This window comes from Haliotis cracherodii, unplaced genomic scaffold, assembly GCF_022045235.1.
Source record: "Haliotis cracherodii isolate W230 unplaced genomic scaffold, xgHalCrac1.p SCAF_7, whole genome shotgun sequence".
NCBI classification, from domain to species: domain Eukaryota; kingdom Metazoa; phylum Mollusca; class Gastropoda; order Lepetellida; family Haliotidae; genus Haliotis; species Haliotis cracherodii.
In genome coordinates, this window is record NW_027266330.1 from 33,885,475 (window position 1) to 33,912,999 (window position 27,525).

Below are 27,525 nucleotides of genomic sequence, written 5' to 3' on the forward strand. Positions count from 1 at the left end.
TCATTGAAGACTTTACCATTGTACACTTTTAATTCAGGAGTCGAAAGGTAGGTAGGTTAAGGTAGGATCGGAACAGGTTTTAAGAAAACTAGACGTGTCTTGGTTTGTATAAAGTATACTTTCTACATCACGTCAATTTTCAACGCTTTAACTTTCAGTACTACTTAATAGTTTGTATAACATTTACAGACATGGATCATTCAGAAAGAAAATGAAGCATGACCATGGCCTGTAGTCATCTATTTGCGATCATAGATTGTGTTGAACTGTTGTTCAAAGATTCGTATTCCTTCATTAATATCACGCCATTGCCACGTTCAAAATGTAAATCAATCAACGTTTTGTTTTGAAAGGCTTTGAGTTCACTGCAGGGATGGTTAAACGGTATGGCAATTTGAAACCATACAAGTCTATAAAAAATAACGCTGTCTAAATATACTCAACAAAGGACAACTAATATATCTCTTACTTAATAATATCGTTGTCAAAATGTTCTAGATAAGTGAACATGTTAATAAGTTTGAAAATGTTGAAAACCCTTTAATACTTCCTTGAGAAGACTCTAAAAGCAGGGAAGAGAGACTTTGATGAAAATTCCAATATAAAACGACTTAATATCAGTGTGATGTCAATGTACCTAAATCAATATTTTTACAACGCAACTAACATCTGCCCACCTTTGATAGCTGAATCATATCCCACAGTAACTCATTCTTTGACAAATCTACCAGGTTGTGCTGACATGCAGTTAAGCTGGAACAGGCGGTGTACGTTACTTTAGCGCAAAAGCATAGCTGATCGGATACAAGTTCAGGGCATATGTCTGTGAATGCATACTCTGTATCTGAAGATACACCTTGACTAGTCTGGCTGAATGTGGCCAGCATTATCATTCATGTGAACCCAATATAATGTCATCAAATCAGACGAAGGGTCACGATATATGGCAACGGTCAATCTTCCATTTGTTAATATATAGAGCTCATTGTTTGTGTGTGTGTGTGTGTGTGCGTGTGTGTGTGTATGTGTGTGTGTGTGCGCGAGCGTGTGTGTGTGTGTGTGTGTGTGTGTGTGTGTGTGTGTGTGTGTGTGTGTGTGTGTGTGTGTGTATGTGTGCGTGTGCGTGTGTGTGTGTGTGTGTGTATTTAACGCTACATTCAGCAATATCAGCAGTGTTCCCTTTGATCATTTGATCACAGTTTGTCAAGATGGCCACCCCAGCGGAAATAGGAATGGCAGGGGGAATTCCTTACGACATGACAGACGAGGACGGAGTGGTTCAAATGACTATCATTGCAGACAGGTCAAGAACGTTGAAGTCTCGTCGACTCCGGGAAGATGACATCCTTCTGTGCACATTCCCAAAGTCAGGTAACAAATAAATATATGTATCCCTTAAAGGACAGCTGATTGTGCTGAAATTCACCTTCCGCTTCACCCATTGAACATTTACTATTTGTGTCCTGTCGTTACATGAGGGCGTTGAATGACGAACAGATGACAGCGATGACTCTATAATAATGTTTGTCTTATAATAACGAAAGGCACTCACTGGACATGGGAGATCCTCAACATGATCGTGGCAGGCAAGGCTGAGTACGCCAAACACTGGCAGAACTCCGCATGGCTGGAATACAGGACTGAAGAAGAACTGGAGGAACTGACATCACCAAGGATCCTCCACACCCATGTACTGCCAAGGTACGAATGGTATAAATAATAAAATCTCCCACGAAAATCACCCTCTACCACCGGTATGTATTACAGATTTGTATATTGGTAATCTCTAACTTTCTTGCCATGTTGTAACGCAAAGTGCAACCCTCTATTTTTCTTATCAGTTTACAGTTCTTATTGTTTTTGGCACTGCATTCACGTCATGATCAGATGTGTAACGTTTGCAAAACATTGCAGAAATGATCCATTTATGTATCAATGTTCATATACATCCCATGCATGCAGGCAGCTGCCCGAGTCGGTATGGAAGATGGGATGTAAGGTGGTGTGCGTCTGGAGAAACCCCAAGGACTGTGCTGTGTCCTACTTCTGTCAGGAGAGCAACCAGGTCTGGAAAGATGACTCGAACGTCACTTGCAGCTTTACAGGGTCATGGGACGACTTCCTTTCCTTGTATCAGAATGGTTACGGTATGTATAACATTACCACATATGATTTAGTTTGTTTGTTGTTTAATGCCGCACTCAGCAATATTCCAGCTATATGACGGTGGTCTGTAAATAATCGTGTCTTGACCAGACAATCCAGTGATTGACATCATGAGCATCGATCCACGGAATTGGGATCGATGAAATGCATCAACCAAGTCAGCGAGCCTAACCCCCCGATCCCGTTAGTCGGCTCTTACGACAAGGATAGTCGCCTTTTACGGCAATCATGGGTTGGTGAAGACCTATTCCTCCCCAGATCTTCATGGGTCACCACATATGTGAAGACCCATATGCATATAAATGATCTTTATTGGCGCTTAAATAGCTTTCTTCTTATTAATGAACGTACAGATGTTATAGTTTAGTAAAGTAACAGAACATACGATATGTGTCATCACCAATACTGTAGATAGTCTGCATCAGTCATACAACTGTCCAGTAATTCTTCTTAGGGGGGGGGGTCGGGTAGCCTAGTGGTTAAAGCGTTCGCTCGTCACGCCGAAGACCCCGGTTCGATTCCCGACATGGGTACAATGTGTGAAGCCCATTTCTGGTGTCCCCCTCCGTGATATTGGTGGAATATTGCTAAAAGCAGCGTAAAACCTCACTCACTCACTCACTCGAGTAATTCTTCAAAGCGTCAGAGAACTCACTCACCCGCAGTTATTCTAAAACACTGTCTTTGTTTCAGTTGCGTTCGGGTCAATTTTTGATTACATATTTGATTGGAAGAAAACAGCAGAACAATATAGTATCTGCCAAGTTCAGTTTAAAGACATGAAACAGGTGAGTTACACAATACGAAATATTATTGCAAATATACTTCAAACGTTAAACATTTGAAATAAATTGTTTATATTCTGCTTATGCACTGGCAGATACATATGTAAGCAAATGGATAAACACATTTCAAGATAATAAATGTTTCAGTGATTCAACAATAGTCTGTTTTAACGTTTCATAATGCTTAGAAGATAAAATCCAAAATGTTATAGCAATTATAAATCCTGACAGTACTGTTTAATGTGCCTCATGGTACAAGTACAAGTGTAATATTTTCATTACATGTGATTTTAAAACACTGTCAATGAGGATTAAGTTTTATTCGACAGTATGACTCTAATGTTTCGCCAATACTTTCTAGTAAAGTTAAGTATACAAATGTTAGTCAGTTGTGTATGTGATATCTAATTTGTCAAAAGCATCTGTTTTACTTCTCAAAAGAATTGCGTGAACGAGATAAGAAGAATGGCTGAATATCTTAACCGCCCTCTCCCGGAGGAAACGTACGTTGAAATAGCAGAAGCATGTTCCTTCAGCAACCTGAAACACGCCAACGAGAACATCAAGGATCAGACCTACCACTCCAAGTGGCAACAGGGATCAAGTGGATACTTCAGAAAAGGTGACTACTCGAACTGTAAAATATAAATTGAGGCGATAAAACAATTTCCATAATCATCAGAAATAAATGCTGAAAGCATTGATCGGACAGTGAAGATCCGGGGTAGAATAGATCTTCAACAACCCATGCTTGCTGTAAAAGGCGACTATGCTTGTCGTAAAAAGGAGACTAACGGGATCGTGGGGACAGGCTCGCTGACTTGGTTGATGCGTGTCATCGTATCCTAATTGCGTTGATCGATGCTCATGATGTCAATCACTTGATTATCTGGTCCAGACTCGATTATTTACAGACTGCCGTCATATAGCTGGAATATTGCTGAGTGCGGCGTTAAACAACAAACCAACCAGACAACCAATTTGCAACCATTGATCGTTTCCAAACAAATCATGAGCTTATTTCTATGAATCACTAATAAATAATCATGATACAAGGTGTTCACGAAAGAGACGGCTATGCTTATCGTTTTGTTTGTTTGTTGTTTAACGCCTTTAGGTTGGGTTGCAGAAGACCTATTTTCACCCGGATTTTCACGGGTCTGTGCTTGTCGTCAGAGGCGACTAACGGAATCGGGTGGTCAAAATCGCTGACTTTTTTATGCCGGTGCTCATGATGTCAATCACTGGATTGTCTTGTCCAAATTAGATTATTTACAGACTGACGCCATATAGCTGGAATACTGCCGAGTGCAGAGTTAAACAACAAACAAACACAATGAGTTTAAAAGGCAAAATACTGCAAATTATATGAAAGCATCACTAGTACTGAAACTGAAAGTGTAAAGTTTCCTGCTCCTCCGGCAGCACCTGCCATTCAGAAGTTTTCCATTTTAGATGTACGTGCCAGTGAGTAGGGAGGTTTGAAATGACCACAGCATGGGATAGCATCGCGCAAGTGACCTTAGACATATTCACTGAACAACTGCCATACGCTTTCTGGAATGACTTAACCAACACCATGGTTGGCAAATTCACTATTTGTGTTGGTAGCAACTGCGTGTACTGTGAAAGCATCGTTAAAATGTAGTTTGATGCCCACAGATTCTATGTAATGATACGATGTTATATATTTTACTTTTCAGGAAAGACCGGTGACTGGAAGAACTGGTTTACAGTCGCCCAAAGCGAGAAATTCGATAAAATATATGAATCAAAGCTGAACAAATCGTTTCCTTACTGAAATACGTTTCCCGGAATGGTTAAGTTAAACTACGACTGTACGATGATAGGTTAGTCATTCCCAGCGTCAACCCGTGTCAGTTCGTCTATCTTTATCATTCCCTCATACTACGATGCTGTACAATTCATAATTATCAACACCCTAGGCACACCTCGTTGTGGTTTCTTGGAAATCTTTAATGTCGAAAATGTGCCGAAATAATCCCCAAGGGTGGCATTTAATGGTCATATTAGAATAGTGTTACAGTTTTCAATGAAATAGAGCATGGCATGAAGACCAGTCTTTATTAAATGTATAATTATTACTTACATTTGAGTAAGCACGAACATTTAGTTATCATATAGTTTTGTTTCACTTCAATCTGGAACTCCTGGAATAGGGGTGTAGGTTTGCTTAGCTTACTTCTGAAAATCAAGTCTTTGAAAGGATAATGATTATGTTTACTGGGTTGTTGTCTCTACTTGGAGGTGAGGTGATGTGAAATGGGGTTTAACGTCGCGTACAAGATTATTGCACTTATTGCATATAGTGACGTGCATGCACGTGTGTGTGTGGTTGCTTGTACTAGTCGTGACTGATGCCGATTTATGGTGCTAGACCACTGAGATACCATGCCGCAGTTTAACATGAATACCCAACTCAGACACAGTATACTGACTAGTACTCCGAGTCGACCAGTCCTTGTTTTAGCCCCTTAATGCCGAGTGCCAGACAGGGTAACAACAAGTACCATATTTTAAAGTATTTTGGTATGACACGGCCGGGGATCGAACCCAGGACCTTCCGCTCTCCGGGCGGACACTCTACCACTAGACCACGGAGGCGGTCCTCTACTTGGATAACCAACCACAACATAAAGTTGTGAATAAAGTTGATATTGATACTAATTTGATATTTGTTATACAGCGATTGTTCGGGTTGTTTCGAGATATGGTGCAGGCACAGACTAAATGTTCATGTGTTTCTTTGTCTGTGGCACAGAAACTACAACTACTGCTGTCCATGAAGCCTAGTGTTGACAAATCATTGTTGGAAGGAAGAATATAATATTCTGCATTGGAACCATTGTATCGTTAGTACACCTGAAAGGGAAAACATTGTAATTTTGCCTGAAATTTGATTTATTTTTGCGAAGAACATCCTCAAATAATGTGTTACTTTTTGGTAAAAATCCAGTAAATAACCACACAGGATCCAAATAAATCAACACATTATATTTCAAATACACATGATTAGGCTACAATCATAAAAGACAAGCCAATGGGCCAAAACATGTGGCTGCAGCAATATACCAGTACACGTATTAGTTGCTCAGGGGGATGTCTACGTCTTGCTTAAAGGAGGTTATCAATGAGGGTGTGGGGGAGTGAATTGGGTTTTATGCCGCTTTCAGCAATATTCCAGCAATATCACGGCGGGGGACACCAGAAATGGGTTTCACACATTGTGCCCAGGTTATTAATGACATTTCAAAATATTGGTTCTCAATGGACTTTCGATAACATTTGCTTTTATATCATATAAACGTGTAAACATATTGTAGTCAATTTTTAATTATACAGTAAACTACGGTTATAACGAACTCAAAGGGACCACAAATTTTAGTTCGTTATAACCGTAGTTCGTTATAAGCATATATACAGCATATATACAGCAAATGGCCGGGACCAAAAAAACAGTTCGTTATATCCGCCAGTTCGTTATAAGCGTGTTCGTTATTAACATAGTTTACTGTACTGAACAACAAAAAATTCCTGTGGCATTGAATAAGATTTAATGCAAAGTTATGTTTTTTTACCAAATCTGAAACAATGTCGGTTTGCAATAGATAAAAGACTCCTGTAAGTGTTCAAATGGTTTAATTTGCCATACTGACTTCAGAAAAGGCGTGATTTCATAAAAAAGCACATGAACATGCCAAAATGTCAATTTACAAATCAATACCGTGGGTGTCCACCTCTGGTTGCGATGCAAGCAACACATCTTCGTCTCATGGTATGGACCAGGCGTCGCACAAAGTCCAGAGGGATATCTGCCAATATCTGCTGGAGCATGTTTCGAAGTTCCTGGAGTGTCTGTGGAACACGTGGTTGACGTCGAAGGCTCCGATCCATTTCATCCCACATGTGCTCGATTGGTGAGAGATCAGGGGAGCGAGCCGGCCAGGGAATGACATTCACGTTGGTTTGTTGAAGAGAATCCTGAACAAGTCGAGCAATATGAGGTCGGGCGTTGTCATGTTGAAAGGTAATGCCTGGGCCATGACGACATAAAAGCGATAGAACAACAGGGCCGATGATCTCGTTGCGGTAGCGCTATCCATTTCCCTCTACCGGGTCCTCTGTCTTGCTGTAATCCCACCCCATACCATTACGCTGCCGCCCCCGAACCGATCTTCTTCCATGACACAATGATTGACGTTAACGTTCACCTCGACGTCGGTACACTCGAATCCGTCCATCACTGTGGCTGAGGTGAAAATGAGACTCGTCAGTGAATAGAACTTATCCTTACTGCATGGCCGTCCAGCGTAGACGCTGTCTGCACCACTGTAGACGTGCTTGACGGTGGTTTCCTGTCAAAATGGGACGTCTGGCGGGTCTTCTGGCGACAATCCCTGCACATCCGAGGCGACGACGTAAGGTTTGTAAATATATTCGTCGAAGGCAAGGGATCCTTCTTGCAGTCACTGTTGCTGGCTGGAATCGATTTCGTAGGTGTGTTGTTCGAATCCAGTTATCTTGTCGATTATTGGTTACGCGTGGCCTGCCACTCTGAGGATGGCCTCTGACTACATTCGTCTGTTGTCAACGTTGCCATAAACACCAAATGGTGTTTCTGTGGAAGTTAAATTTTCGTGCAAAATCACGTTGACTCGATCCTGCTTCAAGCATAGCAATGGCTTGCAGACGCTCATTTTCGGACAGGCGTGGCATTTCGTAATATTGAATAACTGCGTAGATTTGTTGTTTTTCTGAGTGGTTGTTGTCAGCACAATGCTAGACAAAGCATATGGAATCCCATTAACGCACATGTTTTATAGCCATTCTTGGGTAGTGAAATGCATGGGACGTGCATAAAAGTCACCTTTTGCATGGAATGGTTAATTTTCTGTAGCAGTTGCGTTTTTGTGACTTGATTCCATACATGTACTACAATATTGAAAACCAAACTTTACTTGTTTGAAAAATACACTAAAATATTGGTGTCACAGGAACTTTTGTTGTTGAGTATATATGTCAACAAAGATAATTTCATAGACTGCTTATTTAATCATTCCGAACAACAATACGAATTCTGACATCGTTTAGCACAACCATGCAACACAAGCCCAGCCCATTCTATAATTAGGGAAACATAAACGCGAAAAGATTGCTTGGCTAGTCAATCATATGTCACGGAATTACTTGCAATTTATGAATTCCGTGTGATCGTAATCACATGATCATAATCTCCTCTCCTTATTTGTAATCTAATCAAGGTGTTTTCAGGTGTGTGTGTGTGTGTGGGGGGGGGGGGGTTGCACTAGTCCGGACTGATGCTGATTTTCAGTCCTAGGCCACTGAGATATAATGCTGCCGTTTAACATGAATACACTACTCAGACACAGTACTCAGACACAGTACTCAGACACAGTATACTGACTCCGAGCCGGCCAGTCCTTGTTTTAGCCCCTCAATGCCGACCGCCAGACAGGGTTACAACAAGTACCATCTGTTAACGTCTTTTGGTATGACGCGGCCGGGCTCTCCGGGCGGACGCTCTGCCACTAGACCACGGAGACGGTCACGAACAGTAAGTATTGTTTGTTTCGAAATGAGTGAAATTTCAGCTGTGTAGTGTGCTTCGCACTCCATGGGGGTATATATCGTATTTGCATATACAATCAAGTCACCGACATACCTGCAGATAATGATTTCGTGGCAAACAGGCCAGAATTGCGACATCGGCATATATACGAGATGACACATTGAAACTAGAAACAACCGTGCTGACTGATTTAAAGGATACCTTGTGCTTAGAAATTGTTGCAACATTCAAGGCTTCAGTAAAACTTTCAAAAACATGATAGACAATGGAGACATTCGGAAGACTTTTCCAAATTGGAAACATCAGTGACAAAAATGATGTCCAAAGGTATTCCCTATTTTGACTTGTACTATATGTTCCCGTGTTTTTGTCAGGTGAACAATTGACTTTCCTTTGCATGTGTTTGTGACGGGTGCCACCGGTCGGACAGAATGTGTTTGTTGTTTAACGCCTTACTCAGCAATATTCCAGCCATGTGACGGCGGTCTGTAAGTAATCGAGTCTGGACCAGGGAATCCAATGATAATGAGAATCGATCTATGCAACTGGAGTAAAATCATGAAAACTCACCTAATGAAGGAGTAAGTACATACTCCAAAATGTTGTGATAGTCATGATAAAGAAGTTGACGTCAATACATTCTTCTCCGTATGTGTATCACTTCTTAATGCCTCGCATTCTTTTATATATTGTATCATTCTGAGACGAGATAAAGAGAAATAATCACATCATAATGAACAGAGACATATTCAATATTGAACATAATTTTGTTTGTTTCGAAATTTTCTTTTTGGTATTTGTATATGTCAAACAGGTGCACGTCTTGTCCAGTTAAGATACACGGTAAACCGTCTGATGGCTTATTTATTCAAGACATTATTTTCATGGTAAAAACAGTCATTTTTTGTTGTGTGGAAAAAAGCGCCAAATTCCATATTACTCATCGACAATTTCCATACCATGAACGAACATAAGGGGAGATCAGTATTAATCAAAATACCAATGACGTATTTCTACGACGTTGCCAAAGACATAAAACCAGCCACGACGTTTTTCAGTAATTTATTACATTTGATGAAATGGCTAGTGCTCCATTTTGAATGGTGCATCATAAGTCAAATGACAATGGCACAGGTAGGAGAATATTGGAATCTGAGGGCTAAATTAGTAGGCGAGACAGGGCCATCCATTTCGCTATTACTTCCTTTTTTATGAAGTACTATTTTATCATTTCTTATGTGTTTTTTATACCTTAACGTATGCAATTACAATATCGACATTTGTGTTGGAATAGTTTGGTTCCTCGTGAACAAAACACCATGAAATTATATATCCTTATCCACAGCTAATTCTCACCAAGTGACCTGAGTTGCTATAACCAAGGGCTAAGAGTGAGTGAGTGAGTTGGGTTTAACATAGCTTTTAACGGTATTCCAGTTACATCGCGGCGTGTCAGCTTAAAATGGGAGGAAAGCCCAAAGTGATGCAGGTCTCAGACGTTTACCGCTTCGGTGAAACCCACGAGCACGGCTATGGTACTGACAAACCGAGAAACATAATCGGGGCAAATCGGGATTCGAACCCGCAATCATAGGTTTCTGGCGTGCCCAAGAGACGCAACACTGCACAGCGAATCGCGGCGCCTCAGACGACTGGGCCACCCGTGCCCCCTCCTAGGACTAATAATAGCGCAGTGACCCCTTTTATGTGTATGTCTGTCTTTCGACGTCATCGAGGAAAACCGGTTTCGTCATATACGGCAGGCTTTTTTTTGTATGGAATGTATAACGTTATACATAAGCATATAAATCCATTTGATATACATTTATGTCGTTCAGATATTAGGCAGTATTTTGTTCGGTCACAGTTTCCGTAAAGCTGCTTAATAATAAAAAAATCGTCGCACAGTTCTTTTATCGGTGTACGATAAAAAGCGGAGAAATTTGCTGTTTTTCAACAGCATTCTCGGACAACACATGGCAGTAAAATTTACACCATCAGATGGGAAATTTAATATTCTACATCGCTGCGAAATTATATTGTAGATGCCTAGGTAGATGCCTTTACTTTTCAGATCTTAGAAAAATGTCCGTCAGAAATACTCGGTATCCAGCGTGATATACGTGTATCGCAACGAGTTGTTAATTCTTAGGAAAAAAATTGCAAACTACAGTCCAACCTGTTGATTTCCTATGTATCCCGGAGCAAAGAACGGGTGGATAATCTCTGTCAGAACTTCAAAAAAAATGTCAAATAAGTTGGAATAACAGTGTGTCGATTGAGAGCGCGTTTCATGCTTGACCTGACTTCTTCCCTTGAACCGTTCTCGCTGGCTGCCTGAATAACATACGATGCATTCCAAAGGTCGTGCGCAACAGAGCCACTCGGATAAGGGAGATAACCACTCACTCTCAGTGATACAGCTTGAATAAGATACGATGTACAGCATTGCAAGGGCAGTGCGTGATTTAGCTCTATACTACGCCTATAGCTAAAGGAGATAGTGAAAAACAAACTAACCCTTATACCAAACACATATCTGTAACGGGCTGTGTTCCTTTAACACTGATCGTCCACTGTAAACACAACGGTCTGTGCACACACACACATACCACTGTTATCATTTTCAGCCGCCTGACTTAAAGAGAAGCGGACATTTTGAAAGCCTTGTCTGACCCAGACGCGAATTTGAGGATCATATAATTTACGAAGAACGGTAGGTTATTCATCTGGATGGGTTTGTGAAATTGGTTTTGATACGGTTAACATCAGAACTGTGACACAAATGACATAGATCTATTTCAAGGACGTATGAATGACCTGACCTACTTTGCATGTAAATGAACGCAATATTACGTCTACAACTCTTCTTTTAAAGAAGGTATAACCAAAATTTCAAAACCTGACTGAAATATTAGTAACTACACAATGCATTATTATCAATCACTTTTACTTCGTATTATTCATATGAAAATGAGGGCAGTCGGGTAGCCTAGTGGTTAAAGCGTTCGCTCGTCACGCCGCAGACCCTGGTTCGATTCCCGACATGGGTACAATGTGTGAAGCCAATTTCTGGTGTCCCCCGCCGTGATATTGCTGGAATATTGCTAAAAGCGGTGTAAAACCATACTCACTCACTCACTCATATGAATAGGATAAAATGATATCGTATCTAAACATTTTTTCACCTCTGAAAGCAAGGTGTGAGCATTCGTCTGTATTCACCAACAATAGAGGAGATGTCAGCCCTTGCCGAAAGAGCCATGAAGTCCGGATACAATGTGGATCTGGTGGTGCTGGACGGTTATGTGCAGGCAGGGTTCATGGTTGAAGCTATAAAGAGGGTGAAGACGTACTCCATCAGAGACGACGACATCATCCTGTGTACATATCCAAAGTCAGGTAGGGGTTCCATGAAATAAGTGGTGTTGTTGGCATTTCGTGTGAGAAGTGATCGCTAGAAACCTCGTACGTGGCGGACCGCCTCCGTGGTCTAGTGGTAGAGCGTCCGCCCGGAGAGCGGAAGGTCCGGGGTTCGATCCCCGGCCGTGTCATACCAAATGACGTTAAAAGATGGTACTTGTTATTACCCTGTCTGGCGCTCGGCATTAAGGGGCTAAAACAACGTCTGGTCGGCTCGGAGTCAGTATACTGTGTCTGAGTGGGGTATTCATGTTAAACTGTGGCATGGTATCTCAGTGGGCTAGCACTATAAATCGGCATCAGTCCGGACTAGTACAAACAGCCAGACAAACACACACACGCACATGCACGTCGCTATATAAGTGCAATAATCTTGGACGCGACGTTAAACCCAATTTCACCCCACCTCACCTTCACCTCGTAAGACTTAAGGTCGAATGAAGGTCTGTAGGAATGTTTTGTTATTCAAGCATCATATGGCCATCGAATCCTGTGAAAGCGAATATCGTATATTATTGATCTGAACTTCGAGACCATTCAAGTTTCTACGTGTTGCTTAGAACGGATTGATTATGTATAACCAACAACAAGGAGATAGTTGAATGTTCTGTAAATCTAGGTCAAGAATATACGTGTGACCTGTAGTGTAAGGCATTGCTCATTCGCTGGTCTTACATTTCAATCAATATCCATCCTGGTTATATCTGGTTTAAATCAGTATTCGTCCAGGTTATAGCTAGTTTGAATCCGTATTCGTCCAGGTTATAGCTAGTTTGAATCCATATTCGTCCAGGTTATAGCTAGTTTGAATCCGTATTCGTCCAGGTTATAGCTAGTTTAAATCCGTTTCCGTCTAGGTGATATCTAGTTTAAATCCGTATTCGTCCTGGTTATATCTAGTTTTAATCCGTATTCGCCCATGTAATGGCTAGTTTGAATCCGTATTCGTCCAGGTTATAGCTAGTTAAAATCCGTATTCATCCAGGTTATATCTATTTTGAATCCGTATTCGTCCAGGTTATAACTAGTTTGAATCCGTTTCCGTCCAGGTTATATCTATTTTGAATCCGTATTCGTCCAGGTTATAACTAGTTTGAATCCGTATTCGACTATGTTATTTCTGGTTTGTATCCATAATCATCTAGTTTGAATCCGTATTCACCCAGGTTATATCTGTTTGTATCCGTTTCCGTCTAGTTTTAATCCGTATTCGTCCAGGTTGTATTTAGTTTGATTCCATATGCGTCCAGGTTATATCTAGTTTGAATCCGTATTCGTCTTGGTTATATCTGGTTTGTATCCGTCTAGTTTGAATCCGTATTCGTCCAGGTTATATCTAGTTTTTATCCGTATTCATTTATGCTATGTTTTGTGTGTATCCGTTTTCTTCCAGGCTATATCTAGCTTGAATCCGTATTCGCCTAGGTTGTATCTGGTTTGTACCTGTATACGTACAGTGTAATTCTAGTTTGAGTATTCGTCCAGGTTATATTTAGTTTGAATCCTTATTCTTCCAGATTATATTTAGTCAGCCCAACACCATGTTCAATTTCACCAAGTGGAAAACATTTACCAGCTTGATCAGTTTTGACATAATCACTTACGAACAGATCAGTTATGAACAGTATAAAATTATACATTGAAATACTTTAGGTTAACTTCAGTAATCCATCCATGTACATTCCACCACTATTGTGCCTTTTACATCCAATGAAATTTGATGCGAGGGATAATCGGGATTGTACTTCTGTGTTGATGTTGTATATGTACATTGACAAACATTCCATTTACAATGAATCTTCACATGCATCGCCTGCCTATTCACAAGGTACTCACTGGGCGTGGGAGATCCTCAACATGATTGTGGTTGGCACCGTGGGATACACGAAACATTGGCTAAACTCAGCGTTTCTGGAGTACCGGACTAACGAAGAACTGGATGAACTGCCATCACCTCGAATTCTCCACACCCATCTCCCTCCCAGGTAATGTATAATGAACACATAAAACGGTCCGTTTTTTGAGCGTCGTAGGTAAATCCAGCCATTTATACATTATATTTTATTTTTTTGAAGAATGATGTAGGAGCTTCTGTTATATTGATTTGAAGGGCACTCCAGACATAGATCTGGATCTATTGATAGCTCGTGTTTAGATTATATTTGATACATTTAAATATATGAGTATATACAGAAGTGTGGTATGCTTATTAGTGTGTGCAGCAACCCATGCTTGCAGTGAAAGGCGACTATGCATGTCGTAAAAGGCGACTAACGGGACCAGGTGGTCAGGCTCGCTGACTTGGTTGATACATGTCATCGACCTCAATTGCGTGGATCGATGCTCATGATGTCAATCACTGGATTGTCTGGTCCAGACTCGATTATTTACAGCTGGAATATTGCTGAGTGTGGCGTTAAACAATAAACAATTAATCAATCAATATTAGTGTGTTATTGCATATAAATTGTATCGGGCGGTCAGGATCGGGGGATTGACTGATGACTTGTGTAAGTACCAAAATTAGAGTATGTGGGATGTTTACTCAGTGGATTTCGAAATTGAAACGCAAAGATTAATCCAGAAATCGGTTTGTTCAGAACTTAATTGTGAAATCAGTAAGTGATCATACAGGATAAGTAACAATTTATAAGTTACATTGACACACAGTGTTATGTATTATAATGTATGTCCGTTCAACAATGTTTGTAGAATTTTAGTGTTTTCAGACCGATTCCGTCCGCACTTGGCAAGTAAATATGATCAGGTCGTAAAAGCCCTCGACTCGCCCTGATGCCATTCTTATATAGGCAGTCAGCGTTCTGACACATCATGAAACTTCTCGAACGATCGAATTGTCCCTTGTTTATAAAGGAAGGTAGGTAACTCTCGACTTCACACTGAGAATCAGTTTGAATATGAAAGATTGTGGTGCTAAATGACAAAACAAACTGACAGTCAATCAACCAAGTCACCGAATTTGACCACTCGATCCTCGTAGTCGGCTTTTACAAGTTCTGTGAACATTGTTACAATAAGAACTCTTGAAAGGAAATTTTGGTTCATGTACTTCTGCTCAGATTACATCAACTGGCTGCTGCGAGGCTGAAACAAATAGCAATATGATAATGGTCTTACATTCAACGTTGAATACAACATATGATTGCAGCCAACTGCCAGAGGCCATATGGACGAAAAGATGTAAGATGGTGTACGTCAATAGGAACCCAAAGGATTGTGCAGTGTCCGCTTTCAGTCAGCTGTGCAGACAGGTCTGGAAAGACAACCCGTTACAGAAACCAACTTACACTGGCTCCTGGAACGACTACCTTGATTTTTTTCTCGATGGCCTTGGATTTAGTAAGTGATGAAGTCATCGTTTCACATAAATGCTGCCACACATTAACACTGTTATTGGTCTATGAGAGATTGAGATGAGGCCGTTAATTATAAAGAGGATCTTTACGTTTGCTTAATAGTGCATACACACTGTAAATGTTCATAATTGAGATGGTGCCATCGATAACAGTATCTTAATGCCATGAGGTAACTTTTTATATAACAATATTATTTCAACAACAGTCACCACTACAACAAACTATTCATCACCTATCAACATCTACCCATCACGATAACAAGCAACTTTCGCCAAGTCAACATCTTCAATCTCATACTTTAAATCCGCCAAAAGCTTTCAACCTCATGATCAAGAACACATGCACCACCACAACCAACCATCATCACAACCAACCATCACCGCATCCACCCCCTGTGTCGCGTGACGTTAAACAAACAAAACTGTTTCAGCACCTACCCACACCTCCAACATTACCACCGTCACAACATTACAGCCCCCCCCCCCCCCCCCACACACACACACACACACCTTCTTCATCAACCTCATTACCACCATGGCACCTCCCAAATCAATGTTTTCTATCCTACTCCAAACAACCATACGGCAGCAATCACCAACTTGTATTTCTATACATTAATCTCTTATTGCTAGGGCGTGTCTATGACTAAAGCGACCACCATCTTTGTCAAAATCGGCATCCTCATATAATATACTCCCATCATGCCAAACAAACCTACATCAGTTTCAGCTTTCCTACATTTTAACTACAGTTTCATTGTCAGAATTACCAACATGCAAACAACATCCCATTTGTAGTTTGTTCCTTTAAATGTGGTTTCAAGCAACTGGCGGATCGTACTTTGACTACAGGCGCGAAATGACCAATATATTCAACACCTACAAAGGCTTTGAAGTATGCAGTGTGCAGTATGAAGACATGAAAAAGGTATGTCCCAAATATCAATGAATAGTATTGCTGAAAGAAGAAATCCCGAGTTTCACTGAGGTAATCTAGACAAGTATCCATACTCAACAAAAAAGTTCCTGTGACACCAATATTTTAGTGTATTTTTCAAACAAGTAAAGTTTGGTTTTCAATATTGTAATACATGTATGGAATCAAGTCACAAAAACGGAATTGCTACAGAAAAGCATGCATTCCTTGCATATGTTTGACTTTTATTCAAGCCCCATGCATTTCACTACCCAAGAATGGATATAAAAACATGTGCGTTAATGGGATTCCATATGCATTGTTTAGCATGGTGCTGACAACAAAAACTCAGAAAAACAACAAATCTACGCAATTATTCAACATTACGAAATGCCACGCCTGTCCGAAAATGAGCGTCTGCGAGCCATTGGTATGCTTGAAGCAGGATCGAGTCAACGTGATGTTGCAAGACAATATAACGTCCACAGGAACACCATTTGGTGTTTATGGCAACGTTGGCAACAAACGAATGCAGTCAGAGACCATCCTTGGAGTGGCAGGCCACGCGTAACCAAGACAACTGGATTCGATCAACACACCTACGAAATCGATTCCAGCCAGCAACAGTGACTGCAAGAAGCATCCCTGGCCTTCGACGAATATCTTCACAAACCGTACGTCGTCGCCTCCGATGTGCAGGGATTGTCGCTAGAAGACCCGCCAGACGTTCCATTTTGACAGGAAACCACCGTCAAGCACGTCTACAGTGGTGCAGACAGCGTCTACGCTGGACGGCCATGTAGTGGGGACAAGTTCTATTCACTGACGCGTCTCGTTTTCAACTCAGCCACAGAGATGGACGGATTCGAGTGTACCGACGTCTGGATGAACGTTACGTCAATCATTGTGTCATGGAAGAAGATCGGTTCGAGGGTGGCAGCGTTATGGCATGGGGTGGGATTACAGCAAGACAGAGGACCTGTTTGATAGTGGTAGAGGGAAATGTCAATGGACTGCGTTACCGCAACGAGATCATCGGCCCTGTTGTTCTATCGCGTTTGCGTCGTCATGGCCCAGGCACTACCTTTCAACATGACAACGCCCGGCCGCATATTGCTCGACTTGTTCAGGATTCTCTTTAACAAAACAACGTGAATGTCATCCCCTGGCCGGCTCGCTCCCCTGATCTCTCATCAATCGAGCACATGTGGGATGAGATGGATCGGCGCCTTCGACGTCAAACACGTGTTCCACAGACACTCCAGGAACTTCGAAACATGCTCCAGCAGATATTGACAGATATCCAACAGAACTTTGTGCGACGCCTGGTTCATTCCATGAGACGAAGATGTGTTGCTTGCATCGCATCCAGAGGTGGACACACACGCTATTGATTTGTAAATTGACATCTTAGCATGTTCTTGTTTTTTTTTTATGAAATCACGCATTTTCTGAAGTTAGAATTGTAATTAAACCACTTGAACACTTACAGGAGTCTTTTATCTGTTGCAACCCGAAATTGTTTCAGATTTGGTAAAAAACATAACTTTGCATTAAATCTTATTCAATGTCACAGGAACTTTTGTTGTTCACTATATAAAGTCATCTTGGTTTGAGTTGAACAGACAGGCAATCGCTTATGGCTTATCAATTAGATTTATTTTTGTACAGGATTGTGTGAGAGAAATAAGAAGAATGGCTGAATACATTGGACGCCCTCTACCGGATCAAATGTACAAGGATATATCTGAAGCATGCTCCTTTAAGAAGCTCAAACATGTTAGCGAGAAGGTAAAGGATCAGACCTATCACTTCAAATGGCAGGAAGGGACGAGCGGATACTTCAGGAAAGGTAATAGGATTATTAGTAGACTGAAAGTGATATAACGACCAATAATTATAGTTCAACCATGATGTGTTAGATTCCCGAATTTGGCTCTTCCGCCAATGGTATCGAATCTACGTTTGATCATTGTTTTGCTTTTGCACAATAACGAAATAAATATATATCTAAAGGGACTTCTTGCTCGAAGCTGAACCGTATCCGATTCACAACACTGTTTTTCACTTGATGAAGTTTTGAAATACAGTGCTGGTATTGGTACTCAAAGCAAGCGAGGCGATATTTTCCAGTCGGGAAACTCGTGGAAAAAACAATCATAAGAGAGTAATGTCAAATTTAAGAACATCAACACAACTTGACACACTGACATGTCATGTCTACTGTTTTTGGAATAAATTATGAGATAATGATAGTGCCGGATGGTCAGACTCGCAGACTTGGTTGATGCATGTCAATTGTGTGGATCGATGCTCATGTTGTGAATCACTGGATAGCTGAATATTGCTTAGTTCAGCGTTAAAGAACAAACAAACAATATTATTTCAAACATGGATGATGTTAAGTATATGACATTTATTTTGCAGGTGAAACTGGTGACTGGAAGAACTTCTTCACTGTGGCACAGAGCGAGAGATTTGATAAAATATACAAAGAAAAGTTGAATGAACCTCTAGTTGTTTGACATCTGCCGTAAATAGATCGTTCTTTCTGAAATGTAAGTTTCAAACCAAATAGCAATACATAAACTCTAACCTGTGGATTAGCTGTAAATAAAATAAATCAAGTACACATGTACAGTACAAATCAATGGTTTATCATTTCATAACGTCTCCCTCTGAAATGCATTATATCCTCATCACCTGACCAAGTAAATAATGAGACAATGTGTTCCTTAAAATTGCAGAAAATGCCATCTTATCGATTTTTAATTACCAATAGGCCCAATATGTACGTCCGTAAGTACATCTCATAATTGATGTTAGCATAACTTCTGCATGGATTTGGTTGTCGCAAGAAACGTGTTCTTTGATGAAGTGGAGAGAGTTACTGGTCATAATGAGCCAATGCATCCAAACAGCTACCAGTATATATTTCCAAATGGACATCATGGAGTTGCTAGACGACTACAGCTATTAAATTGTGCGTAGTTTCATGCTGATAGCGGAAATGTGAGTGAGTGAGTGAGTTGGGTTTAACACAGCTTTTAACAGTATTCCAGTTATATCACGGAGTGTCAGCTTAATGTGGGGGGAAGCCCGAAGTGATGAAGGTTCGGACGTTTACCATTTCGGTGAAACCTACGAGCACGGGTATGGTGCTGTCAAACCTAGAAACATTATCAGGGCGAACCGGGATTCGAACCCACAATCATAGGTGTGTGTATGTGTGTGTGGCTGCTTGTACTAGTCCGGACTAATGTCGATTTAAAGTGCTAGCTCACTGAGATACCATGCTGCAGTTTAACACGACTACCCCACTTAGACACAGTATACTGACTCTGAGCCGACCAGTCATTGTTTTAACCCCTTACTGCCGAGCGCCAGACAGGGTAGTAACAAGTACCATCTCTTAATGTCTTTTGGTATGACGCGGCCGGGGATCGAACCCCGAACCTTCTGCTCTCCCGGGAACGCTCTACCACTAGACCACGGTCTTCCAAATTTATTTTTTATAGACAGGTTATATGTAGGTTTGGATGCAATAACTTTAGATTGGCTTTCGAAACAGGAAGACATTGTAATACTCCATCAGTTGATAACATATTGTCATTCACATACCACGTCATATGTTGAGCTCCATGTTATAATGGTCAGTACATTTTCTGAATCAGTACGAGAAGAATGTTTTCCACATTTTATTACATTCAACAGCTCACGGGCAGCTTTTATTAGACTAATGGCTTGTGAAGACACAAATATGACTTGGATGCTACTTGTGAAAAGTACAAAAAAGAAATTCATCTTTACTTTATAGCTATCTTTCTCTTGTATCATTAATTTAATAATGTACTACAGTGAACATTATTTCTTAAAAACTTCTGAAGATATTGTACCAATCCTATGAATCTCTACAAGTATGTTTTTCCATCTAATAATCACATCACACCGTTCACCAGAAACATTTATTTGATGAATGGCTTGTGAAAACACAAATATGATACTGTAAAGGGTGCTACTTGTGTAAAGTGCAAAAATAGGAAACTCAAAATAAATTTGTAAATTATCTTTCTATTGATCCCTTGTATTATTGCTTTAATACTGTTACTGTGAACATTATTGCGAAATATACCAGCGTGATAGAGAATACAAGAAAAAACCCTATTGATATGCATAATGGACCTGTGGCCTACTTGACTGAAATAACCTGTTTGTCTGTCAGTCTACACAGTTAGATAAACAATTGAATGTGTATTTAGTATGTCCATGATGTCACTGGAGAGAAAATAAACCTAATGTTCTTGCAATCGGTTTTCATACTATTTTGCCAATGAGTACCCATCTACGTACTGGAATACGATGACAAGCATCAACCAAGTCAGCGAGACTGACCGACGGAACCCATTAGCCTCCTCTTGACAATCATTGGTTGATGAAGATAAATTCTAACCCGGGTCGTAAAGGGCAAAGGAGTTAAAGGCATTCAGCGCATGCCTACGGCTCTACAAGACTATTCATACTTTAGTTCATGATTATCTGGCTCGCCGACAGGATAATAGATTTCAGTGAGGTATCCACACTGATCTGTTATGTGGTGACACGTAGTCCTGTGTATAGCGAATAGGTCACAAACAGACAACATCAAGTAACGTTGGTCACGTAGAGCAATTGGATGGGTGACTGCCTGGCTCCCGATAGTTTCTTGAGGTTTGCTCATGCCCAACTCTGAAGCACATGGAGCACATGGCTTGTTTCTTAGTCAAGGGACTGTGTTCGAAATATGTTTCTGTTCACCCAACTATTAATGGGTACCCGGCACGATGAGATGGTAATGTAAATGTTAACCTTCAAGCGCCTCACGGGCATTTTGGGTTATATACTGCCTAGGCCTAGGGAGCTGAGAATGAAATCGAGTGCACACTGTTACAGTGACCGGCCCTTGAAGATCCTGGATAGAGTAGGTCTTCAGCAACCCATGCTTGCCATAAAAGGCGACTATGCTTGTCGTAAGAGGCGACTAACGGGATCGAGTGGTCAGGCTCGCTGACTTGGTTGATGCATGTCACCGATCCCAATTGCTGGAACAAATGTTGAAAGAGCTGCCGATCGTCCTCTCATGAAGCCCTGTCCTTACGGCAACTCTAAAATAACTTGGCAATTTTAATCTTTTTTTTCTCATTTTGGCGGGTGATCTGACTAACATTGTGTGGTAAATGAAAACTATGGTATATTATACATGTCTTCATGAAATATTGTCTTTGGCTATTTCAACAGATGCCTTCGTTTTGATATATTACCTTTAAAGTGGTGATCCTCAGCAAACTTTGAGTAGCATATGAGATTCATGTTTGTTACATAAGGGTACACTTATACTTAACAATTATCGAACCTTTCAGGGGAACTCGCCTTTGCATGTGTTTGTAAAAGGTGCTACCAATGGGGAAGATACCTGTCATTGTCAGTGCTGGATAGTGACCCCTAATCCAAGGTTTACTATAAAGGCGCCGAAACATTCTAAAACAAATGTTTCTGGTTTTAAATTACCACAGACTCTACCTTAAAGTAATTATTTAAACAACTTTAATTCTGTTTCAGCCCAATGTTCTATGGCTAAATGGGCCAGTGTGTACATTGGTAGGAAACCTATGTCCTTTGGAGATATCCCTTAGCTTATAAAACAAAACACTCTCCACAAGACTGTACGGCAAGAGGGATGCTTGCAACTTTCCAATAGTCAATTTTCCCATCATGTCGAGCAATATTTCAGCAACTCCAGCCTTTGGTGTTTACATTTCTTAACTTTCGAGTAATCGAGCATGCTCTTCCTACCAAGATTTCAAAGAACGTCATACGACTCTTCCTCGGAAATTGTTTGATCTAGGTTTGACAATAATAGAATAACACTAATGAAAATCGATATTCTTCAGGAATACTGTTTTGACAATATTCACCATAAATCATGATGGAATCATCCTCAGTTACCTCTTCCATATCACAAAACAGACAGATAAACACTCAGCCAATTGCAAGTTAAAGTTTTGTACTATGTGCCAGGGCAATGGAGACACATTATTCAAGGCTGAATCAGGCCACAGTATAGGCATTGTTCCACGTTGCTCTCCAGCAGTCCTCCGTGACGTGGCTTAACAATTGCCGACTCATTATGATATTGTTTATGGCAAGTCATGCAAGGATGACTCATGCATGATTTACATTGAAGATTTCGTGTACCATTGTACACATTCACCTAAGGAGTCGAAACGGCTTGGATGTTAAGGTAGGGTCAGAACCGTTGTTTTAGAAACTAGACCTGTCTTGTTCAGCATCAGATAGCAATGGACCATTTAGAAATATAATGATGTATGTGGTCCTGAACTGTCGCTGGAATTTCGATGATTCATTCATGTGTTATTCTGTACTTTGTACATTGACATGGGACTAACACGTATGAGCTATTTGAAACCATATGAGTCCACAACCTGAAAATATCAAACAAAGGTGATTTGACTATATTCATGTCAGGCTATTCTAGATAAGTGAATATATTTTGTTTGAACAGGTGGTATTCGTAACTGGAGATGATCCACAGCACAGCTGACTGGATTCAATTCCAGGGAACATGCCCGTTAATGCATACCCCTTAACTATTCTGGCTCCATGTTGCCGACGTTGTCCTCAGGAGAATGAAATCAAAGCACCTTCATAATCTCAAGCAGATAAAGAATCCACTCAAGATCGGCGGCAACATTCAACCTTCCATTCGTTATTGTATAGAGCACAGTGAACACATCAGCAATTATTTTCTCATTCATCATTAATTATTTAATAAACAGTTTTCAAGATGTCGACCCCAGCGGAAATAGGAACAGCAGGTGGCTTTACTTACGGCTTGACGGATGTAGACGGGGTTGTTCACATGACATTGATTGCAGACAGGCTAAGAACTTTGATGTCTCTTCGCCTCCGGGACGATGACGTCCTGCTGTGTACATATCCTAAGTCAGGTAACAGAGTTGTGAAATAGATGTGTCTCTAAATGGACAGAAAGAGTGTGCCGAAATTCGCCATCCCGTCAAGTATTTAACATTTGTTATCTGTATCCCGTCGTTGCATGAAGGCATGGAATGATAAACTCTTTAAAGATGCAACTCTATAATAATGTTTTTCTCATGATAAATCAAGGTACACACTGGACGTGGGAGATCCTTAACATGATCGTGGCAGGCAAGGCCGAGTACACCAAACACTGGCAGAATTCTGCATGGTTGGAATACAGGACTGAAGAAGAACTGGAGGAACTGGCATCACCAAGAATCCTTCACACTCATTTACTGCCACGGTAGGAATGGTATTGATCAGCAAATTCATACAGAGCCACAAGTATGTAATAGATTTGTACTTTGGCCCTCACTGTTTTATATTTTGTAACGCAAAGTGCTACTCTCTTCAATTTCTGTTCTTCTTGTCAGTTTACATTTTGTTGTTGTCACTGTATATACGTAAAATACGTAACATTCGCAGGATATTGCAGGAATGATATAAGTGTGTGTCAATGTTCCTACACCCCCCATGCATGCAGGCAGCTACCCGATTCGGTATGGAAGCTGGGATGTAAGGTGGTGTGCGTCTGGAGAAACCCCAAGGATTGTGCTGTGTCCTACTTCTGTCAGGAGAGCAACCAGGTCTGGACAGACGTCTCAAAAGACACCTTCAACTTTACAGGGTCTTGGGACGACTTCCTTTCCTTGTATCAAAATGGTTACAGTAAGGAATACATTACCTTAGAAGATCAGTGATCTTTACTGGAGTATTGGTATTTTCATGTGTCTAGATGAAAGTAACAGAACAAAAAAAGTGGCATCATCTTTCTTGAGACAGTCTGTTTCACCGAAGTCGGACACATCTACGACTTCGCATCGCTAATACATCTGTCCAGTAATTGTTCAAAGCGTCACGGATCCTCATTTACCTGCAGTTGTTCTCAAATCTATTGTCTTTGTTTCAGTTGCATATGGGTCAATATTTGATTATATTTTTGATTGGAAGAAAAGGGCTGAACAATTTAATATCTGTCAAGTTCAGTATAAAGATATGAAAAAGGTGAGACATAACATAACAAATAATATAACACCATTTTAAAAGTAACATATGAAATACATTGGGTATGTTCTGCTTATGCACTGGCAGATAAATATATAGGCAAATAGATGATCCCATTTTAGGATAAGAAATGTTTAGTGATTAAACAATAGAACAGTTTAAACGTTTCTTCATGCTATTGCTAAGATTATTAAGTCCTAAGCGTTCCAGGGGGCACGGAGGGCCCAGTCGTCTAAGGCGCCGCGATTCGCTGCGGAGAGTTGCGTCCAATGATTGTGGGTTCGAATCCCGGTTCGCCCCGATTATGTTTCTAGGTATACCAGCACCATACCCGTGCTCGTGGGTTTCACCGAAATAGTAAACGTCTGAGACCTGCATCACTTCGGGCTTTCCTCCCACATTAAGCTGACACGCCGTGATATAACTGGAATATTGTTAAAAGCTATGTTAAACCCAACTCACTCACTCACTCCTAAACGTTCCAGCAATTATGAATCCTAGCAGTATTTTTTTTAAGTTTTGTAATTTTCGAATGTTATTGACATTATTGTCCATTGTCGTAAGTGGAATATATTCAATGTATGTGGTGTTAAAGCATTTCCAATTAGCATAAAATTGCATCCCTTTCCCTCAAACACGTACGTAATATGTAAACAACATTTGTTTTACATCAATAGAATTGCGTGAACGAGATAAGAAGAATAGCTGAATATCTTAACCGCCCTCTCCCGGAGAAAACGTACGTTAAGATAGCAGAAGCATGTTCCTTCAGCAACCTGAAACACGCCAACGAGAACATCAAGGATCAGACCTACCATTTCAATTGGCAACAAGGTTCAAGTGGATACTTCCGAAAAGGTAACTACAAGAATACTACAGAATGAGATAAGGCGACAAAACATTTACATAATCACAAGACATATCTACTGAAAGCATTGTCCCTTGTACGATGCACACTTTATCATAAGAACCTTTCTCTACATCACTATCAAATATTGATGATACCAGATGTTCGGTAAAAGTTCAGCATATCCTGCCTCACCGGTGGCACCCATCACAAACACACGCAAAGGAAAGCCAACTGTTCACCTGAAAAACTCGTGGGAACGTACGGCCGAAGTCAAAATTGAATCTATTTGGACGGATAATCAAGACTGGTTTTGCCCTTGCAATGACGTTTCATATTTACGCCGCCATCAATTTAAGATGAGAATATGAAATCAGAGAATCTTACAAAGAGCTGAGAAAAGTAGCTGCATTGATTGTAGGACAAATAATATCATGAATAATTGGTCTCGAATGTCATCTAAAACAGATTATATGGAGTCAGCAATCCATGCTTGCCTTTAGAGGCGACTTTGCCTTTCGTGAGAGGCGACAAACGGGATCGGGGTGAGTCTCACTGACGTGATTGATGCATGTCATTGTATCCCAGTTAGGTAGATTGATGCTCACGAGGTCAGTCATTAGATTTTCTGGCCCTGAGTTGATTATTTACACACCGCCGTCGTGTGCGGCGTTAAACAACAAAGAAACAAACATCGAGTGTAAAAGGCAAAATAGCCAAAATTAAATGAAAGAATCATTGAAACTCAGATGAAAAGCTTGAACGTGGGAGCATCCATTTAAAAACTAAGTGCCAATGAGCAAGGTGGTGTGAAAAAGTCATAAAATGGGATAGCATCGAGCATCATGTTCAAAGTGTCTCTGTCCTACTTAGTAAATTCACAGAATGACTACCTTAAACATTTGACTTAACCAGTGGTGAAATCCATTATCTCTCTAGACCGCCTCCGTGGTCTAGTGGTAGAGCGTCCGGCCGGAGAGCGGAAGGTTCGGGGTTCGATCCCCGGCCGCGTCATACATAAAGACGTTAAAAGATGGCACTTGCTGTTACCCTGGCACTCGACATTAAGGGGCTGAAAGAAGGACTGATTGGCTCGGAGTCAGTATACTTTGTCTGATTGGGTTATTCATGTAAAACTGCGTCATGGTATCTCAGTGAGCTAGCACTATAAATCCTCATCAGTCCGAACTAGTACAAACAGCCATACACATACACACACGTGCATGCACGTCGTTTGTTAAGTGCAATAATCTAGGACGCGACGTTAAATCCCATTTCACCTCACCATTATCTGTCTTGGCACTATTTATGCTGTATGTGTAAAATAAAATCGAAATGTGCGTCATGTGGTGCTTGAAACAGGATTTGAGAGTCAAGTTGCCCTCTGTACCTAGCTCAGGCCCTGATGACCACGGTTTAGTTCCACAAAGCTAAGTCACATGACCTGGAAAAGTCGTTGCGGTAACGTCGTCGTTAGGAACGGAGCTATGGTTGATGCATACTATAACAATGCAACAATTATTGTACAAATGTGGCCAGCGTGTCGTTATCGTCGATCAAAGAATTTATCATTTATTTGTATTTTTGCATTGTGAGTGCATAATTGGCTCTTAATTCGCTATGTTTTAAGGTGTCAAGGTGTTTCACGTGCGACCCACACTGTAAAAATTCAGTTTTCCCATTCGAATCTATGTAATGATACGATGTCATCTATTTACTTTACAGGAAAAATCGGTGACTGGAAGAACTGGTTTACAGTGGCTCAAAACGAGAAGTTCGATAAAATATACGAAGCAAAGCTAAAGAAACCGTTCCCGTACTGAAATACATTTCCCGGAATGGTTTTAGCTTTTGGGGAAATCGCTATTGTCGAAAATGTGCCATAGAAATCCAAAGAGGTCTTTGTAAGCTTGGCATGAACGCCAGAATTTATAACATGTATCTAAATTCCACCCAAGTGAAGGAAAACATGTGGTAAGTATTTACTATTGTTTGACTTCAACCTGGAGAACCTGGAATGATTATGCCCTGGTAACCAAATAACCGAATAAAATTGATATTGATGCTGATTTTATTTAATTTATTTTCATACATGTTCGAGTTGTTTCCAGATGCGTATCGTTTACTTTGTGGTAAGTCCGGAAAACAGGTGTCTCTGCGTCTGTGGCACAGGGATTTATTTGTGTGTAGAGGTGCTGCTGAAATTTGCTGAGATAATGGAGGAAAAAACCCACAACGTCAGAGCCTAGCGCCGAGACACAGCACATCATATGCACGTGCAACATCACTTGCACGTGCAAC

The 27,525-nt window shown here is 40.7% G+C and overlaps 2 protein-coding genes across 2 annotated transcripts; both read left to right on the top strand.

The window, feature by feature from the left end:
* Nucleotides 1–1,208: 1,208 nt before the first annotated feature.
* LOC139448434 (sulfotransferase 1C2-like) lies at nucleotides 1,209–4,752 on the top strand. Its single transcript, XM_071229985.1, has 6 exons — nucleotides 1,209–1,371; nucleotides 1,545–1,701; nucleotides 1,963–2,147; nucleotides 2,860–2,954; nucleotides 3,393–3,573; nucleotides 4,655–4,752. Exons 1-6 carry the CDS (start codon nucleotides 1,209–1,211, stop codon nucleotides 4,750–4,752), a joined length of 879 nt encoding a protein of 292 aa, XP_071086086.1.
* Nucleotides 4,753–11,187: 6,435 nt separating this feature from the next.
* On the top strand, nucleotides 11,188–27,047 carry LOC139448820 (uncharacterized). The gene is made up of 14 exons (XM_071230349.1): nucleotides 11,188–11,278; nucleotides 11,797–11,964; nucleotides 13,814–13,970; nucleotides 15,155–15,345; nucleotides 16,186–16,289; nucleotides 17,949–18,129; nucleotides 18,705–18,786; nucleotides 18,819–18,835; nucleotides 23,111–23,281; nucleotides 23,460–23,616; nucleotides 23,857–24,041; nucleotides 24,283–24,377; nucleotides 25,055–25,235; nucleotides 26,950–27,047. The coding sequence occupies exons 2-14, from the start codon at nucleotides 11,802–11,804 to the stop codon at nucleotides 27,045–27,047; spliced, it is 1,782 nt and encodes a 593-aa protein (XP_071086450.1). The 5' UTR covers nucleotides 11,188–11,278; nucleotides 11,797–11,801.
* Nucleotides 27,048–27,525: the final 478 nt, after the last annotated feature.

Bases quoted from the DNA above. Each gene is read 5' to 3' on its own strand.
- LOC139448434 (XM_071229985.1), top strand. From the start codon at position 1,209: ATGGCCACCCCAGCGGAAATAGGAATGGCAGGGGGAATTCCTTACGAC. The intron at 2,955-3,392 runs GTGAGTTACACA...ACTTCTCAAAAG, and splicing joins AGTTTAAAGACATGAAACAG to AATTGCGTGAACGAGATAAG. The intron at 3,574-4,654 runs GTGACTACTCGA...TTTACTTTTCAG, and splicing joins AAGTGGATACTTCAGAAAAG to GAAAGACCGGTGACTGGAAG.
- LOC139448820 (XM_071230349.1), top strand. From the start codon at position 11,802: ATGTCAGCCCTTGCCGAAAGAGCCATGAAGTCCGGATACAATGTGGAT. The intron at 15,346-16,185 runs GTAAGTGATGAA...TGTGGTTTCAAG, and splicing joins TCTCGATGGCCTTGGATTTA to CAACTGGCGGATCGTACTTT. The intron at 24,378-25,054 runs GTGAGACATAAC...TTACATCAATAG, and splicing joins AGTATAAAGATATGAAAAAG to AATTGCGTGAACGAGATAAG.